Source organism: Mya arenaria, chromosome 13 (assembly GCF_026914265.1).
Source record: "Mya arenaria isolate MELC-2E11 chromosome 13, ASM2691426v1".
Classification (NCBI taxonomy): Eukaryota; Metazoa; Mollusca; class Bivalvia; order Myida; family Myidae; genus Mya; species Mya arenaria.
In genome coordinates, this window is record NC_069134.1 from 63557784 (window position 1) to 63578294 (window position 20511).

General features: G+C 34.3%; 1 protein-coding gene across 11 annotated transcripts in view; it reads left to right on the forward strand.

Annotated features, from left to right (window-relative positions):
- The first annotated feature begins 270 nt into the window (after window positions 1–270).
- The window catches only part of LOC128214034 (uncharacterized), a 65606-nt gene continuing 45365 nt past the window's right edge, over window positions 271–20511 (forward strand). For all 11 annotated transcript variants that reach the window (XR_008257858.1, XR_008257859.1, XM_052920254.1 and 8 more), the window contains exons 1-13: window positions 271–564; window positions 1066–1135; window positions 1787–1914; window positions 11139–11295; window positions 11903–11965; window positions 13566–13627; window positions 14754–14831; window positions 17088–17136; window positions 17487–17565; window positions 17827–17929; window positions 18537–18610; window positions 19536–19638; window positions 20093–20211. Coding sequence is in view for 9 of the 11 variants with exons in the window: in XM_052920254.1 (XP_052776214.1) it covers window positions 547–564; window positions 1066–1135; window positions 1787–1914; window positions 11139–11295; window positions 11903–11965; window positions 13566–13627; window positions 14754–14831; window positions 17088–17136; window positions 17487–17565; window positions 17827–17929; window positions 18537–18610; window positions 19536–19638; window positions 20093–20211 (1103 nt within the window). In the remaining 2 variants the exon portion in view is untranslated. The remainder of the gene's footprint in view (window positions 565–1065; window positions 1136–1786; window positions 1915–11138; window positions 11296–11902; window positions 11966–13565; window positions 13628–14753; window positions 14832–17087; window positions 17137–17486; window positions 17566–17826; window positions 17930–18536; window positions 18611–19535; window positions 19639–20092; window positions 20212–20511) is intronic.

Genomic DNA, 20511 nt, shown 5'->3' on the forward strand with positions numbered 1-20511 from the left:
TCTATGAGGCATCTAAAATTGAGAGTGGTGGTACGGATCTTCATCGATTTTTTGTGAACCAAATTGTTCAGTCTTAATTTTTACAACAAGATTATTTTTTACAAAATTTAAAAAATATCCAGAATCCACGAGTGGTAGCACGAGTATGAGTAAAAAAATCACAATTTTTTACACGTTGACCGTTTTGCAGTTATGTTAAAAATAAAATACGTCGAGCACCTTGGCTGGTTCTTGTTTATTTTATGTAGGCTGGGTACCAGAAATATTATTTCTACGCGTATAGATACGAAGATTTTTGTAAACTTTAATGTTCTTACTTTTCACTTTCGATAAATATACTGTAAAATAAGTGTTTATTGACTAACTCTAAGTTTACTCCATTTGTTAGGGTTTCAAATAAAATAAAGGCGAATATGATAGCGAACTATGTTAAGTAAGCGTATGAAGTTGTTTACATGAAGTATGTTGTTAGGTCAACTTGTGAGCTAGGAATTTGTGACAAAACGTTAAAAGTTTCAATGTGATAAGTACACACCATGAGATAAAATGAGGATAACACAACAGGTAAATATGAGTGTTAATTTGCTGTACAAATTTGATCGAATATCACCATTGTTTTTATTTGGATGATTTTGCTGCATTTTTTCCAGCAAAATTATGTTTTTTCTGTATGTCTGAGCACTAAAATCATCATTGCTTATTTTTTTTAATCATCTGGTTAGTTGGGATCGTTGAATATTACTTTGTTTTATTTAATTAGAAAGAACTGTCAAAATACTGCCTAACTTGTTAAGTGGTTGAGCATTTGCATCAAGTGCGGAAGGTCATGGGTTGAATTAACATTCAAAATGGGATGGGGGAAATTGCTTGCCTAGTGTTTAGCATTAGAGAATGGTACCAAGAATCGTTTATGGAATATTTCAATCAAATATTAACTGCTTTTTCATGTGTGAAAGTGAATTTGTAGTTAATAATATTTCTGCCGCTGTTTTTTTTTACTGGATCTGTCATTTTCAAGAGACATTCAGTGAAGTAAAAAATATACAGCTCTCATGCTTTTTACAGCTGTTACGATCCCGAGCAGCAGCTCCTCTGCAGGTTGTTGAGTTTCTAGACCTCTCAAACCTGGGTATAGGTAAGTTGAATGCTTTTGAAAATAGACCAAAAAATGTGATAATTTTGGTTTCTTACAAAAAATTGTTTGGTGAACAAATTATATATGTATTTGAATTTGGAAAGGGGCTGAATTTCAGTTCCAAACTGGTCAGAAAAACAGTTTAAGTTCAAGAAACATGTGCCTGCTGAGAAATATGCAAAGAAATATTTTATATGGGACAGCAATTTGAGCCTAGGCATAAAGTTGTCAAAAACGGAAATGTGTCTTGTTTAAACATACTCTATGCTGAAATATTGCTGCTTTCTTTCATAAAAAATAAGCTAGATGCTTTCTCGCCCCTTTCTTATTAAATCCAAAAGAGTACAATAGGATTTACATTCGTCTAAGGCTAAAAGCAAATATGAACATTGTTCTGTTCTGACATGGGAATAATTATTATAGTTTGAATGTACTGTTTGCCATGCCAATCATTTTTTTCTAAATCCATATCTACAGATTCTTCTTTTTTTCTGGCCGCAACAAGAAACAAATCTGATTTTTCTTTGGCCTAATGACATTTGTCTACAGGTTCATTTCTGTGCAGAATGTAAATATATATAAATGCTATATACATAATTTTAAACAGCTGTTATTTTAATATTAATTTTAATGTACATAATCATGTTTCAGTTTCCATAGAGAAGCTGAACAGCTGCCCTAAGCTTCAGGCTCTAAACCTGCGTGGAAACTCCATTGTAGAAGCGTCCAACCTTGATCTGATACGCAATCTCTGGAGACTTGACCTAAGCAATAATGAGGTAATATTATGGACACAATATTCTGGCTAGGGACCCCCATTTCCAACTTGCTTTGCAACCCTGGGGTCCCGAAAATAGTTTTTTTATTGGGAAACAACCGGTGGCACCCTGTACAATTTACTAGAGATCCCCTATTTGTCGTCACTGAGGGTCCAGGGATCATCCATTGCATGAAAATTGCTAGGAAAAACTTTAAATTTGCTCTTCTGCTTTTTTTTAAGAAGAAAATGTGATGATAGCACTGTACAATGCTATGCTGGCATGATTGGCACTTTCAACTTAAAAAATGATGATGTTGGGCTAGCTCAATCTTAAGCAGCTTTGTGGTGATGTCAGCTTACAGAGCTATAAGTTAGTTCAGGACTAAAACTGAAATCAAGATATAGTGCTTTTTATTTAATATTTTTAAATATTTTTAAAATTCCTAATTTTTCCTAGATGCTTGAGGTTTCCATGTTGATGTCTTGAAATCATTATTCATAAAACAAAGTTAATGCCACTATTTATGTCTCCCCCAGTGAATGGGGGAGAGTCAGACATATTGTTTTTGCCCTGTCCGACTGTCAGTAAGGTCAGTCGATATGTCACACTTTGTTTAACCTCAATCACTTGAGATGGCCAGAACCAGGAACTTCATACTTGGTATGCAGGTTGGTTATGACCAGTAGACTACCCCAATTTGATTTTGAGATCAGAAGGTCAAAGGTCAAGGTCACAGTGACCTTGAGGTGAACAGTTTCTGCTCAATAATTGAAGATTCTTTGAGTCCAGGAACTTCATACTTAGTATAAAAGTAGGTCATGACTAGAACATGACCTCTATAGAATTTGAGAACCATAGGTCAAAGGTCAAAGTCAAGGCCGCAGTGACCTTGAGGTGAAAAAAAAGTTTTCATTCAATTACTTTAGAACATTTGCACCTACAATCTTCATACAGGGTATGCCAGTTGGTCATGACTATTTGATGACCCCTTTTGATTTGGGGATCAGTTGATGGAAAGGTCATTGTGTTTTCCCATTGAACAAATTAAGAAAGCTCAAACCCATGAACTTTATACTTGATATGCATGTCAGTTAGTTATGATGTCCCTATTGATTTTCAGGCCAGTAGATCAAAGGTCAAGGTGACCTTGAGGTAAAATAACTTTTACAGCTGAATAGCTAATAAAGAAACTTCGATCCAGGAACTACGTAGGTCACTTGGTGTGCTTGTTGGTCTTGATTAGTAGATATTGGTCACCAGTCCATACATCACACCTCTTTCTGCTCAGTAACTAAAGAATGCTTGAACCTAGGACTTTCAAACTTAGTATGCAGGTTGATCTGATGACCAGTAGATGACCACTATGTTTGTTCATCTCCAGTCCAAAAGTACAAATTTCATGTCCATTATTGATTATTTCTCACCTACCACCACACAATGAGGGGGACAAGGGCTTTTTCAAAGGAGCAGTCTCTAGTTCTTTTTAATTTTCTAGCCAAACCCTGTCCACGTCGCTACAATCACTCACTGAGCAATTTTAGCGACAGGGACAGGGGACGTGGATACTGGTTTAATTTTTAACATATAGAGAGAGCAGATGTGGAAATCATGCAAATGGAATACTGGCCTTAATGTCAACATTGGCTGTGTCGGTTCACTTGAAATATCTGTTTTTGTCTTTATGAAAAGGTCTTCTTAATGTACTTTTCAGAACGTTGCTTTCTTATTTCTGCGGAAAAAGTCATAGAAAATTGTTTTATAATTAATTTAATAATTTTGTTGCTCCGAGAGGTTAATTTTAAAATAATTATTTACCAAATTTTACTGTAGGAAAAAATTGTGAAAAATCTTAATTCTGTGTGAAGTGTATGCAGGGAAAAAACAATTGTAAAAAAAAACTTTATATGATCTACTGTATGCATGGAATAATTTTTGTAATATTTTGTGGAGAAAAATTGCGTTCTATCTATCATAAAAATTGGTATTGATTTTTATATTGATATAATTTTCCACTTACATATGACGACTTGAAAGGCAGACATATGTACAGTTTTTTGCTTCTAGACTCAAACTGATGTGCAAATATACTCATTAATAAAAAACTTGAACGACAATTTAATTTTCTGTAAAAAGAAGTGAAGTGAAATTAATTGCATATGCCATATAAACATTCAAACACGAAGTGCTAAAAAGAAGATCAATACATTTTATTCATTGCTAATCATGGGTTAAAGATAAAAGGGCCAAACTCTTGCCAAAGAGCTAAACGTTCTCAAGTCATAATAAGACATTTAAGATAAGATGTCGACTGAGTATTACAAATTAGGTTTTACTTAGTTTTGATGAATATTTCTTAAGATTAAAGACCTATATTGCTTGTGTAATGAATTGTGTTTTCAATCAAATTTCTTTGATCATATTTTATAAGTTTTATGTCATAAAAGAATTTAGTTAATTCAACTGGTAATTTTGTGATAAAAGGGAAAGATGATTAAATTTTGGAGACTTAATAAGCAACAAGTTCACAAATGAAAAGCAAGGATATGCCGCAAGGTCTTTGACATTTGAATTTATTGTGTGGAATAAAACTATTAAGTCTTATTAGAAGTATAATATGGCAAATCTATAGCTGATCCTTGTCAGGATTAAAATAATAACCCCACATGACTTTCAATTATGTTTTATTGTTGTTTGATGTACGTCCACTTCAGATCTGAGATTTATAATTAAATTTCATTGAATCATGACAGAGTGTTAAACATTAACAAATTTGAAGTCTTGAGATGAAAATATATAAATTTCATTGTTACAGTCACTCTTAGTGCGTGTATTCGACTGAAAATTGGGCCAAAATCTGGCTCTATTCACAAACCTAAAAAGTATTCTTTTTTTCACAAAATTTCACAATCTTTTTTTACTCTTAAACCCTTTACAACTAGTTCAGATATGTTTAAGTGCAATCATTGGTTCTTAAAATTCTTAAAACCCTGGAGCTTCAAGTTTGCTTTGCTTTGTATCTTTGTTTGTAAAAAATATGGTTAATTCATAATTTTAGGTGTATTGTCACAATTTTAAGCACCCTGGGCAATGTTTTTTGGGCCTCTTTTTATGTTTGTTGAATAAAAGGTTGGAAAACAAGTTGAACATTATGTGAATCAAGTTAGTATTTTTCCCATTTTTTGCTAAAACTACACTATTTTCGCCCTATCATAGTGCCCCACCATCATTGCCTTTAAAATGAAAAAAAAAACATTGCTGGGGTAGTATTTTTAAGTCAATTTCCTTAAAATTTCAAAGTTAAATTTATAGATATTGGGGCTGTTGGGGCCAGGTCAAGGTCACTGTTACTAAAAATAGAAAAACGGTTTCCGGACAATAACTCATGAAAGGCTAGACAGATTTGAACAATTTTTAGTACACAGGTGTAACATCATAAGATACAGGTCAAGTTCTATATTGGGGCTGGTGGGGCCAAGGTCAAGGTCACTGTTACTAAAAATAGAAAAACGATTTCCGGACGATAACTCATTAAAGGCTAGTTTTTCTTGTCAGCAGTGTAACTTCTAAATTACTCAACAGATTTAAATAAAACAATACATGCATGATAAAAGAAGATGCAGTGTGCAGTAACGTTGGAGTTATGGCCTCTTTTCAAAGGAATGGTTTGCCATTCCTGTGTCCAGGCGGCATTTGGGGGTATTCGTCACTCCTGTGACAGCTCTAGTTCATAGGTCAATGTCACATTCGGGGGCATTCATCACATACTGTGACAGTTCTTGTTTAAATGAAAGTTTGTATATTACATAAAATTAGTGATAAAAATATTTAAGATATCATTTACATATTATATCGTATGAACAGTGAAATACTTAACTTAGGAAAATGACTGAAGCTATGAAATGACATAAGATGTATTATGAATGCCAGCCCTGGCCTTATTCACAAAATGGTGGGGACAATCACTGTGTTAAATCTCTTTAGAATACAACCTATTTTTACAGCCAATAAAATTACAGATAGGCAATCATTAAGTGCTAGGCTTAATCATTAAGGATTCCAACTTCCGCTTGTGTTTATAGGTGGTTTGCCGTCTGCCACTCATCAGGCACACAATGTGTTCGCCAAATGAGGTTGTATTCTATGTTAGTTTGATGACCTGAATTATGAAGGGCTCTTTCGCTACGCTCACTCTGCCCATTCTCCCCCAAGATTTAAATTCATGTCACTAACTATTACATGGCTCTATTAGGTTTCAGTCTTCCATGCTTTATTAGCAATTATTTCTTCTCTGTCTTTGATATATCTGTGCTTTTAACAAATTGAGGTAAAAAAATAATTAATAATGACCATTGCCTTAAAATTCTATTTCAATCAGCACAGTTGATATGTCAATTTTGATATGCCGACTAATGTTAAATGATTTTATGGTTTGACGAAAACCCAAAGCTAACTGTAAATGTATGAATGCTTTGCGGAGGTATGAGACAGCCTCTTCAGTAGTTAGTTCCATGTTATACATTTAAGAATATACCCAATCGCTATTGGCGACAGTCAGTGTTTCATTGATGACTGACAAGCTAATAGATACTGCCTGGATATTGGTGGAAGCAAAAGCCACAATCATTCAATGCTTCAAAACCTTAAAATGCAAGTTCAGTTGCCAAAAAGTAGCACACTTAAGCTCTGTTGCTGTGCAAAAGCAGGTTTTTAGAAGCATTATAGATTAAAACTCCACTTTTTTTATATTCAAAATGATAATAAACAAAGTTCTGTTTCGAGTTGTACCCTGGTTTTGATAATGCTTAAAAGACTCAAAGTGTTAGTACTCAGACATTTTCACATAATAATGTTTTTATACCATTAATATTAAATTCAAGTACCATATTTGCATTTTCAAGTGAATTTTTGGTCTGAAAAAGAACAAACTATGGACATTGTTTAACAGGATGATCTGAATCAACATTTGTTTAAAAAGGCATTGAACGTAATGTTTATAGAAGAATAAGGAGATTGAAATATAAAACCAAATATTATTCACTTATCCTGTATAAGTGGGACATATGAAATTCTTTTATATTCATAAATGTAGCACGTTTGTGATTTCTTTATGGTTTCTTAATAAGCTGATACTACTAAAACTTTTTTTTATTAAAGACTCTTAAGCGTGTTTGTCGAAAAAACTTTTATTATCAACATGTGAACATAAAAAATTTTTAATACTAAATAGAGCTTATGTATTATGTTTACAAAGGATATAAAAATCCTATAATTGTTAGTTTGTTTTCAAGTAAACAAATATTTTAACAGCCAGAAAGTATATACATTTAAGCTTTTTCTAACCATGGCGGCCATGGCTGGCCAGCAAGCCAAAACTCAAACCTGTTAATTTTTATTCTGGCATAATAGTTTACTACTCCATGGAGGCCCTGTAGGTCTTAGTCTTGGCTAAAAGTAACAAAAATGCTTGGTTTCTGGGATGCTTTGACTTTCTGACATGTAACATTCAAAATTTTGTGTTGATACTAAAGGCCCTATTTGCCCGGGAGTTTTAGAAATTCTTGGCATCTGGTTTGCTATGTCTTTTGAAGTATTGCATTCAACATTTTGTGTTAAATGCTAAATTCATTTACAAGCTGATAAAATAAAATAATTGAGCAAGACCACTCAGGTTTTTTTTTTTTAGATTTAAAGCCAATACTTGACTATGTTCACAATGGCAAAATGTATGCATTTTCCAAAATGTTAAATATGTTAAAAAAAGTTATAAGAGTATTTAAGTATACATTGTATTCAAACAACATAATTATTTATAAAATAATCTGGATTTTATGAAGAAGGATCCCAATTTCGAGAGTGTCATTAGCCCCCCAAAATGGACAAAAAACAAGCTCTGCTCTTGGATAAACAATCCCTATTCTAAGAGTGTTATTAGCTCCCCAAAATGGACAAAAACCGAGCACTGCTCTTGGATAAACAATCCCTATTCTAAGAGTGTTATTAGCTCCCCAAAATGGACAAAAAACAAGCTCTGCTCTTGGATAAACAATCCCTATTCTAAGAGTGTTATTAGCTCCCCGAAATGGACAAAAAATAAGCTCTGCTTTTGGATAAACAATCCCTATTCTAAGAGTGTTATTAGCTCCCCAAAATGGACAAAAAACAAGCTCTGCTTTTGGATAAACAATCCCTATTCTAAGAGTGTTATTAGCTCCCCGAAATGGACAAAAAATAAGCTCTGCTTTTGGATAAACAATCCCTATTCTAAGAGTGTTATTAGCTCCCCAAAATGGACAAAAAACAAGCTCTGCTCTTGGATAAACAATCCCTATTCTAAGAGTGTTATTAGCTCCCCGAAATGGACAAAAAATAAGCTCTGCTTTTGGATAAACAATCCCTATTCTAAGAGTGTTATTAGCTCCCCAAAATGGACAAAAAATAAGCTCTGCTTTTGGATAAACAATCCCTATTCTAAGAGTGTCATTAGCCCCCCAAAATGGACAACAACCAACCAATGCTCTTGGATAAACAATCCCTATTCTAAGAGTGTTATTAGCTCCCCAAAATGGACAAAAAACAAGCTCTGCTCTTGGATAAACAATCCCTATTCTAAGAGTGTTATTAGCTCCCCAAAATGGACAAAAACCGAGCACTGCTCTTGGATAAACAATCCCTATTCTAAGAGTGTTATTAGCTCCCCAAAATGGACAAAAACCAAGCTCTGCTCTTGGATAAACAATCCCTATTCTAAGAGTGTTATTAGCTCCCCAAAGTGGACAAAAAACAAGCTCTGCTCTTGGATAAACAATCCCTATTCTAAGAGTGCTATTAGCTCCCCGAAATGGACAAAAAATAAGCTCTGCTTTTGGATAAACAATCCCTATTCTAAGAGTGTTATTAGCTCCCCAAAATGGACAAAAAACAAGCTCTGCTCTTGGATAAACAATCCCTATTCTAAGAGTGTTATTAGCTCCCCGAAATGGACAAAAAATAAGCTCTGCTTTTGGATAAACAATCCCTATTCTAAGAGTGTTATTAGCTCCCCAAAATGGACAAAAAATAAGCTCTGCTTTTGGATAAACAATCCCTATTCTAAGAGTGTCATTAGCCCCCCAAAATGGACAACAACCAACCAATGCTCTTGGATAAACAATCCCTATTCTAAGAGTGTTATTAGCTCCCCAAAATGGACAAAAAATAAGCTCTGCTTTTGGATAAACAATCCCTATTCTAAGAGTGTCATTAGCCCCCCAAAATGGACAACAACCAACCAATGCTCTTGGATAAACAATCCCTATTCTAAGAGTGTCATTGGCCCCCCAAAATGGACAACAACCAACCAATGCTCTTGGATAAACAATCCCTATTCTAAGAGTGTTATTAGCTCCCCAAAATGGACAACAACCAACCAATGCTCTTGGATAAACAATCCCTATTCTAAGAGTGTCATTAGCTCCCCAAAATGGACAACAACCAACCAATGCTCTTGGATAAACAATCCCTATTCTAAGAGTGTCATTAGCCCCCCAAAATGGACAACAACCAACCAATGCTCTTGGATAAACAATCCCTATTCTAAGAGTGTTATTAGCTCCCCAAAATGGACAAAAAATAAGCTCTGCTTTTGGATAAACAATCCCTATTCTAAGAGTGTCATTAGCCCCCCAAAATGGACAACAACCAACCAATGCTCTTGGATAAACAATCCCTATTCTAAGAGTGTTATTAGCTCCCCAAAATGGACAACAACCAACCAATGCTCTTGGATAAACAATCCCTATTCTAAGAGTGTTATTAGCTCCCCAAAATGAACAACAACCAACCAATGCTCTTGGATAAACAATCCCTATTCTAAGAGTGTTATTAGCTCCCCAAAATTGACAACAACCAACCAATGCTCTTGGATAAACAATCCCTATTCTAAGAGTGTCATTAGCCCCCCAAAATGGACAACAACCAACCAATGCTCTTGGATAAACAATCCCTATTCTAAGAGTGTTATTAGCCTCCCCCAAAATGGAAAAAAAACGAGCACTGCTCTTGGATAAAAGCCCTTATCCAAGAGTGTTATTAGCCCCCATAATGGAGAAAAACCAACCAATGCTCTTTGATAAAAAAATCCCTATTCCAATTGTGTTATTAGCTCCCCAAAATGGACACAAACCTAGTACTGCTCTTGGGAAAAAAAACAATTCCAAGAGTGTTATTAGCCCCCCAAAACTGACAAAAACCCAGCACTGCTCTTGGATAAAAAAAATAACATCACCACCAAACTAAGCACCCAAAGACATCTACTGTTCTTAAATTGTTCCAGCAGATGCCAGTTAATGCTTGATATTCTCGAAGTGAAATGTTAAACTTAGAGAGTAATGTCTAACCCCCCAATGGCTCCACACATATCCGTCCCAGTAAAAAGAAAACAAAATTATATGCGATACCTGATGTAATAAATTAAATATTTATTTTTTGGGCTGGAAATGGGAACTGCGAGGTTATTCTGAACCCCATAATTATAAAACAAACATTTTAAGTATGTAGTGATTAGTATAATTTGATAATTTACTGTTATTGTCGTAAATTAAATAAGTTTGAATGAAATTGAGCAAACAAATTTTGAATTAAAGTTTGCATGTTAAAATAGTTTTGTTCAAATATTTGACTCCAGAGCACCCATTAACTATTATAACTTCTTTTATCCTATTCGAGCAGAATAAAGATACTGTGCATACAATTGCATACAAAAACATGTCTGGAAGTAAATACTTTCAATAAGAATTAAAAAAGCTATTGCATTCAATTTCATTGATATGGTAAAAAAATATATGTTTTATCTGAAGGTCTTAGATCCTTGCAGACAAGTATGATACCATGCAGTGCTTTCTTTGAATTATTTTTTGGGGGAGAAATTTAGCTTCATTCCCCACCTTTTAAAGTATATATTTTTCTCCATTTTTTGTGTCAAAAAGTTTCTATGTTTATAAGGTTTTTTATTATTATAAAAATCGGGGAAAAAAGGGCAAAAATATAGCTGTAATTATTTCATTGTCTGCAATATGCTGTCATTAGAATCCAGTTATTTGCTTGCATTTTATTTTTATAAGAAGAATTATTTATGTTTATTTGAAATTCCCTTTTCCAGGCAAAATTCAGAAGGACCCCAGCTCCATTCCTGTATGGCTGAGAGACAGCTGTGCAATCACAAATTACAATTTTATATGAGTATATATTTGCATTTCTACTTTCAGATTTGTGATCTGGACTGCTTGGCGAAGTTTGTTACCATGGGAACACTCAATCTTGCAAACAACAACATCGGTTGGCAGGAGGTCGGGAAGTTAAGACACATGCACATCCTGGAGCTCAGTCTCCATGGCAACAAACAACTTGAGAAAGACCCTTACTGTAGGTTTTCTTTGGTATTTAAATTTATTAAGTACCGGTTAATGCAGAAGCCAAATTTCTGTTCAAAATTTAGATCTTATTCATAAAATTATTTACTAAAAAAGTGAGAATTTACTTCAGTTTCTCTGTTTTTAAAAAAAAAAAGTTCAGTTATTTTTATTACGTTCACGTGTAGTTAGTGATGGCATTGTTGTGCAAAATTATAACCTAGGTCAAATCTGTGTATGTGTTACCAGAGAATCTACTCACATAGCATGACCAGTAACTCGGGTTTTATTCAATTTTCCATATATACCCCTTGTGCAATTGGCTTTGCTCGATTTGCTCTTGTTAAAATTTGATAGCCAAAAACCCCTCAAGTAGTTTTGCTAATAGTAGTGCTGACATAAATTACAATATTATGCTGCAGTTTGTTCGAGAAACATAGATTATGCCAATACTTAACACTAGATTTATTTAAATTGGCATAATGAATTTATAATTTTATTTCTGATACTTGCTTTTGTGTTTCTGATCTGACAATATTTTTGCGGTCTGTAATGAGATGGCACGAATGTAGCTTGTACTTTCTTCTTCAAATGTATTATGTTATTGTTTTTGTTTTCAGACCGCATACATCTGATAGATTGTCTCCCGTACGTCTGGATGCTGGATGGACGCATGATCACATGTATGTCTTTGTTCAAGGGATTATTACATTTATGTTGCATATTTAACAGTTTTATACACATGGAATATTGGCTAAGAAAATACTTAACGATGTATACAGGTAAATTATTATCCCCCGTCGAATTGAAGATTTCGGGAGGGTGATGTTGTTTTGGCGTTGTCCGTCCGTCCTTCCGTCCGTCCGTCCGGTACCATATCTTGGTAGGCATTGATCAGAAAATGTTCAAACTTGATCAGAATGTTCCCCTTGATCAAATCAAGACAACTTTTAAAAGTGGGTCACATGGGGTCAAAAACTAGGTCACTAGGTCAAATCTTAGAAAAATCTTTGGAACATAATAGAGGCATTATACATGGTCAAATATTCATGAAACTTAATCAGAATGTTTTCCTTGATGAACTCTTGGACATAAATAAAACTGGGTCACATATGATCGAAAATTAGATCACTAGGTCATATCTTAGAAAAATCTTGTCCGGAACCATATCATGGTAATGATTAGTCAAGTTATGTTCAAAATTGGTCATGATGTACCCCTTGATGAAATATGGTCCACTTAAAAAAGTGGGTCACATGGGGTCAAAAACTAGGTCAGTAGGTCAAATCTTAGAAAAATCTTCGGAACATACTAGAGGCATTATACATGGTCAAATATTCATAAAACTTAATCAGAATGTTTTCCTTGATGAAATCTTTGACTTATTTAAAACTGGGTCACATATGATCGGAAATTAGGTCACAAGGTCAAATCTTAGAAAAAAAATTGAAACACATTAGAGGTAATATGTATGGTCTAATATTCATGAAACTTGATCAGAATGTTTTACTTGATGAACTCTTGGACATGTTTTAAACTGGGTCACATGTGACAAGAAATTATGTCACTAGGTCAAATCTTTCAAAAATCTTGTCCGAATTTTTTTTCTGGGGGTTATTGGTTCAAACATGGTCAGAATGTTCTCTTTTGTTAAATTTCGACTGCATTTTAAAAGTGGGTCATATGGGTCAAAAACTAGTCATTAGGTTATTTCTTACAGAAATCTTGGGAACACTCTAGAGGCAATACATCTGCTTTAATTTCCATGAAACATCATCAGAATGCCTCGATGAAACCTTGGAATAGTTTGAAACTAGTAGGTCATGTGGGGTCAAAAATGAGGTCACTGGGTCAGATCTTATAAAAACCTTGTGGACACTCTAGAGGCTATATTTTTTGCAATATATCTGGATCAATCTTCATGAAATTTGATCAGAATGTTTGCCTTGATGAAATCTTAGATTAGTTTGGAACTGGGTAACATGGAGTCATAAACTAGGTTTCTTGGTCAATTCTAATTGTTATATTATATACAATATTTATTTTTTTTCAAACAGTTGCAATCAAACTCAAACTCATATATATATTTCATCAACAATTGATTTCCATTCCTTGACTCAGGCGGGGGATATCAATTCAACGAATTTGCTTGTTAATGTAGTCTTATACTGATAAATTATCAAAAAAATAACTTCTTATAGTTACTAAAAAATACACACACTTGAATCCAACATCGTAGAATTAATCTTATATATAAACCTTAATCTTGAGTTCATATTACAGCTGCAGAGAGGCTTCAGGTGAAACACTTCTTCGCTGACAGTGCCCTTACAGACCACCCTATAGTAAGATATTTATATTAAAATTAAATTCGTACAAGTCGATTAAATTGCTCACAATATCATTGGATCGGATTGTGATTCAAGTTGAGGCTCTGCGCCTCCCTTTGAGGTGAAATGTTGCACTTGCCCAAACCAAGGTTGCGTGCCAGCCTCCATCCTCTTTCTATCTCCTCTAATATTGGTTGGGTAATGTTTAGATGTCATTCATCCTTGTTTACTCAACAATTTCCTTGGCTATAAATTATATAAATTATTCTCTTTATCCTTACACCTCATCCAATGATAAGGGTAAGTTTCCCACTTTAGGGTTCTAAATTCCATCTTAACATCACATGAAGGATGCAGACAAGTCAAAATGTATATATGATACCAGAGAATTCACTCCATACAAATTTATCAAAATGTACAAAAATGATATGAAAAAAAGATGAGATGTAACACAGTAAGTCTACCCAACCCTGCCCAGAGTCTGGCGACGGACACTGCCTATAATGTCTTGTTCTGCCTGATAATTACTGCTGAAAATGCTCATACCCACTACTTCTTTGGGGGTAGAAGTAGATCGACACCTACATTTATACCAATACACCACTATGACCCTCTGAGAGTTGGTAAATTGAATACTCTTTTGGTCTTTCAAAATGGACACCAATACTTGAATCTACACAGGAAACAAATACATGTAGTTTGTCATGCTAATGGAAATAAGTATGAACTAGTATACATTAGGAAAGAAATTTGTTAGCATTTAAGAGGCTGTGATTTCACTATACCATAAAAGCATATACAATGCACAGTATACTTTAGTATGTCCACAGCCATTATTTGTCAATATCCATGGCATCATTTTGTTAACTTATGTCTACAATTTATTGTTAATTTTTTCAAGATTTTAATAGTCATCAATTTTTAAAAAATCAATAAGGTTGCAAATTTAAAATTTTAATTCCACATGTTAGCCAATGCTGCCACATTGCTAGTTAATAACTTTAAGGTTTTAGCTTGTACTCATTTTACTTGATGTGTCTCTTTACTTAATAATATTTTAGCAGATCAACCTGAGTAAGTTTATGGAAGCCATTCAGTTTCCATGTTTAATAAGCTAATCAGACATTTTTTTGAATTTCAGAGGCGTAAACTTTCAAAAGAATGGTTTGTCCCGTCATCTTTAAAGAGGATTGACGTCACCGGGGTGTATGGGGAAAAGGTAGTGTTCATGTTTTGTTTATGCCATCAGTAAAATCATGTTTATGGGCTGATTGTTCAGAACTTTGTTAAAGTTAACAATGTTATCAATGTCTTTGTTGTTAACTTTCACATCTTACTGCTCTTGAAATTAAATGGATAATTTTGTGATCTGCTGTATTTGTAACAAGGTTTGGGACAAGTGTTTGAGCTGTACTTGGTTTTAATTGAATGTTGAAAGTTAACAACGATGTTTACAAGCTTCTGAACAATCTTCTAGAAAATTTTATAACTTTGTAATTCATTAATTTCATTACTCCTTTTTTCGATGCTAAAAAAAACCCCTGTTGAATAGCATTGGGGTCTTGCAAAAACTTGAATAATGTCCATAACTGTAAGAGTATTGGATATATGGACTTAAAATACATGTTTAATATGATGATATGTATATGATCAAAGTCCTATAAGGCCTCACCAAATTAATGTTTTGTTCCTCGGATTTTTGCCAAAAAAAATTGGAGCTAGCGAGCGAAAAAAAATACAATTTTGTCAGTTTTCATAAAAACCGAAGTGAGCGAAGAGCGAAAAATATATTTTTCCTTATATTCAATATAAATAAGAAAGATTTTTCAATATAATTGCCCTTAAACCCATTTTAATGCCATCTTGAACTGAACCTCTAATGGACATTGGGAAAATGTCGGAATACATACTATTTATTCATCCGTGTTTAGTACAAACATTATATGGATAAATCTAATGTCTTATACAATTAAAACGTACTTTAATATGACGATCATTCATAATAAGAAATAACCCTGCTTTTAGTAAAAAGTTTGAAACGACTGATATAAATCTACCTGAATCATTTTAACATCATATGCAACTGTATTTAGACATACTTAGGATTGATTTTGGATTTGTAAAAAATGATCACTTACACAGGCATCATTAAACATCAGACTCCATATACCATAGACTAAATTTTGTTTTTATTATCACAGGAAATGCAATGACATGTGCTTCTTAAAACAAAAAGAACAAGGGTATTTTTCAGAGTACTTTTTTTGGTTATTTAGATGTTTTTATGCACCAGCCAATTGTATATGCCCCCCTAAATCCGGAATAGCGGGGACTTTGACTTCCAGTCTTTCAAAACCCGGGTAAAATACCCGACCTGCAGGGACACACTGCTGGTAAAATCCATGCCAAATGGCCCCGCAACCCCGGATACCTATGTGAGGCCCATTCCCGACTATTTTCAATATGAAGACAAAACCACATTCACTAGGCACTGCGGGGCCACCTGAAAGGAAAAACATAGCCCGTTGCCTCTGCTGTCCTCAGTATACCCCTGGAACGAGGGGGAGGGGTGGGGGGGGGCAGTGGTTACAATTGACAAGTGCATTACAATCCCGGATTATGCTGCAAATAAAAACAAAATATAAGGTGATAAACTAAGGCTTACTTATGTTGAGGTATATCCAGACCATTGTTTATATCGCTATTTGTAAAAAGATATTTGTTAAAAACTGTTGTTTTGTCAGAATTTGATCAAAAATGAGCTTGATACATCAATTTGGACCAAACAATGACTCATGTTCCAGTTAAGTTGACCTGTCATCTTCAGCATCATCGTAACGAGGTTAAATTTTGGTCCCTTGTATTATGACTTGAATAAAATAGTAGTTGATCATTCCGATTTCCATTCAAAACAAGTCACTAATTTCACAATAAAATTGCTACCAGTCTCAGATACACATGCTTTATTGCATAATGATTGCTTTAATTAATGATCCTTTAGTGCATGAGACGATCAACAATGACTTCAAGCATTCTCAAAACATATTTATTGTCAAAAATAAGATTCAGTTTCCAAACTTCGAGCCACATTGTTTATACCGGAAGCCGCCATTTTGATTGAATTTATTGATACCCAGGCTAAACCGATCGATATACAGTATAAAAACACTATGCATCGGTAACTTCCCTTGACAAAAACACAAAATCTAGCGTAGAAAAATTATACCTGAAAAAAATCTGCTTGGCGATCAAAATGGAGGTGCGGGCGCACAAAAAAATTAAAATATTTTTTTTACATTTTCAAATAAATAGGAGCGGTAAATCTGCGGAACGAAATATCAATTTGGTGTGGCCTAACTGTGTGTGTTGAGTTATTCCCTTATATCCCTAGAGGCAATACAGACAAAATAGTTTGTCCATCTGCAGTGTTGTGTACACAAGAGTATGCTAAATGTTTTTCTTAAAATTCATTCAGGCCACCCACATGATGATACGGTTTCCAGCTAATGGGCCCAGCAATATTGGTAAGTGTTACAGTCATTTTATGATCTATAACATATTTATGTATACATTATCAATATGTATTTGCTTCCATATTTTTCCACCTCTGGAACAGCAGTGTGACAATTCCTATTATCAGGCGTGTTTCACTGACCAGATGCGTCAATATTCTCCCTGACTTAAATCAATCTAAATCAATCTGATATTTCCCAATTGCCTCCTTCCCTAGTCAAATCATTGATAAGAACATAGCATCATTGTACACTTTCTTTTCAGACTCAGACATGTACACTTTTTCAGACTCAAGACATTGGACACTTTTTAGATAAGACATTTTTCTCTTGTCCGGACACAGACATTGTTACTTTTTCAGACTCAGACAGACGGAGATTGAAATACCTTGCCCAAAATGCCGAAGAAGACCTCGTCCTGGAGAAAAAATACTCAAAAAGGTTTGCCGTGTTGTTTGGAATATAGTTTCTACCAGTTACTGTTTCATTGTTGTTGTTTTTGTAATGAAAACAGAGAAGCTGCTTATCCCACTTGTATCTGTATCTTTTGATGTAAAGTAAATTGTACAGAACTGCTTAATTCTTTTTTGTAGTTGAAACAGGAAAAACTGACTAATAAAATTTTCCATCAATGAAATGTGGTGTTGCCAAAAATCAAACCTTTGGAAAACAGTACGTAATCACCTACTGTCTATGTTTTAGGGATTTCCAGGTGCTAAAGTACCGGCGAACGTTCATACAGGATATTCTCGATGCTCGGGCTAGTGACCGAGAGAGGTGCAACATGCTTATGCTGCTTCTAGTTGTGAGTTCAACTTCTTTTCCTTTCCCTTTAAACATATCAGAAACAATCAGTGGCCGTTTCCGCAGGATTCCTAGGAGATATTTTGTGCCTCAGCATGGGAACAGTAAGAGAGGTCTAATGTTAAAGGTGTCTGTTCTTGCCAAGAGGTTATGGGTTCGAACCTAAGCAAAGGAAGGTAGAGAGAGGTCTAGTGATATAGATGTCTGTTCTCGCGTAAGGGGTCCTTGTTCAAACCTAAGCAGGTGAACCTTCTCTTGGCCTTTCAAAATAGACACCAGTACTAGTTTTGCCACCAAATAAGATATTGTTAACTGTATCATCGATTTAGCAGTGATATCACAGTGGTTAAGTCTTGTGCTGATTTTTTTGTCTTTTTAAAACTGAACTTGTTTATAGCACTTTTGGTCTCTGTCTGTGCGTACCAATTATCCACACTTGTAGTGGGGTGGGGATTCCCCAGGTGTACCCCCGTTAATGCCAAAATACTGGATCCTCTGTTTCTTGTAGAAGCATTCCAGTGTTCTGCTACCTTTATTTTTCTAAGAGTTGGTATGGATGTAATCAAACGTTTTTCAATGTATTTATCATGTAGTCTTTGTATTTTCAGGCCACATTAGAATTTGTCATGCCAACACATTTAGTCAAAGAAACTTTAGAAGTGGCCAAACTTAGCAAAGTAGGGTAAGTGATTTATAGTTTTCTTCTACCGCCATATTCACATCGTAGTAAACTGAAGATATATGAGTAAGACATTAGCACTTGGTATTATCTCACAAACAACTCTGAATTTTGTTGTCTTGGGCCAGTGGCCTTTAGCAAATAAATATTGAACTTGATAAAAAAAATATGCAACCATGACAAATCTGAAAAATTTCTGTGTCCTGTACATGTTAAAATTGGGTTTTGGACATTGACATCGAGTCTCAAATAGGCTTTGTTGACTTAATTTTGTTACATGAGCTTGTCCCAATGCTCCTCATCATAATATTTGTCATATTTCGACTGATCTCTTGCAATGAAACTCAATTGAACTAAGAGTAAAATTATAACTTGTCAGTCATTGTGACATAATGTTAAAAGGAAGAGATTCTCGTAAGGTCTCTGATTTCCGAAAAGAGATTCCAACTAGTGGCGTAGCAAGCAGGGTCCCATTTCAATAAGATGTATTCGGCATAAACCTTATGCTGCTTAAGAGTGCTCAGGGACACTCGTAAAGTCATTGGCAGGAGCTATGCAATAAATGTTCATACAATTATTTTTTGAAACGTAGTTTATGCCCAAAACAGGGGTTACGCCAGGAAATTTACCATCATAAGCCTTATGAAGTTTCTTGAAACGGGGCCCAGTAGTCTTAAAAAATAATTTGTATAACGTGCTTTCATTAAAAACGAGTCAAAATAAAAAGAATTGAGAGCTATGTTTATAATTCCTTTGGCACAAATATTATGCATACATTATTTGTGGGACTTATGCCAGAAGGTACCAAGAGATATTAGAATATAGAATGTTTCGGTACCTTACGTCATAAATCCCTTGATTCATTATTAGTTATCACTTTAAGTGCCTCATTGGGCTGATTTCTTCATTCTACTTTTGTATTTTGCAGAAAATTGTATACAATGGACCTTTTCCTGTTACCAAAAGACATCCGATGTAGAATCGTGTGTATTCTACTTGGCGCAATCAAAATCGACAAAGATCTGAAAGAGGTATTTCAATGATAAACATAGATATATAATTATAGTCTTTAATTTGAAGTCTCAATTGTTTAGTACAGGGGCTCTAGGGCTGCATCAATATATCAATATATATTGAAATTTTGTCTGATTTTGTATTGCAATATGATTTCCATCATATTGATATATCACAATAGTTTTTTAAAGCCCAGCAGAATATCCCTTTTGATTTTTAGGTCAACAGATTGACCCCAGTCATTGTCATCTCTCAAAGCATGTATTATCAAAATCATTAAATGATTAATAGCTTAAATATCTTGCTTTAAAAATTGACCTTTGTCATAATATTTTAAACATATTGGTTACCACTTCAGTTGACCTTTAAGCAGCTATCTTCATATTTGTATAACTTGCATTCTGATTTTCGTGCCTTGTCAAAACTTATGTTTCTTATTTTTAAAAAATATGATTAATATTTATATTATAGGATGGAGGACTGTATGACAAGTTGTACCTGTGTTTGTTCTACACTGTTGCTGAGCTCTCGAAACTGTCGAACTCCATCCCCGGAAGGAACAATGCACCAAAGATGAAAATCTCTCAACTGTAAGTTATAAAGTATTCAGATAGAAAATTAATTTGCTTTGGCACTTCTAACCTTTGGACCATTATTGTCAAGCTAGTCAAATACATATTTGAATTAATCTTATGCAACTATAAATGATATAGTTATCATTGCCATGCACGTCAAAGTATTCCGTGCTAGAAGAGATTGCTGTTAAGAACTGCACGTTGAAAGCCTTCCAAGCAATATTTTTTAATGAAATTTTCAATACTTCACAATATATGGTATGACATTTCATTTATTTGATATTATTTATTTTATATTGCTTATATTAGTAACTA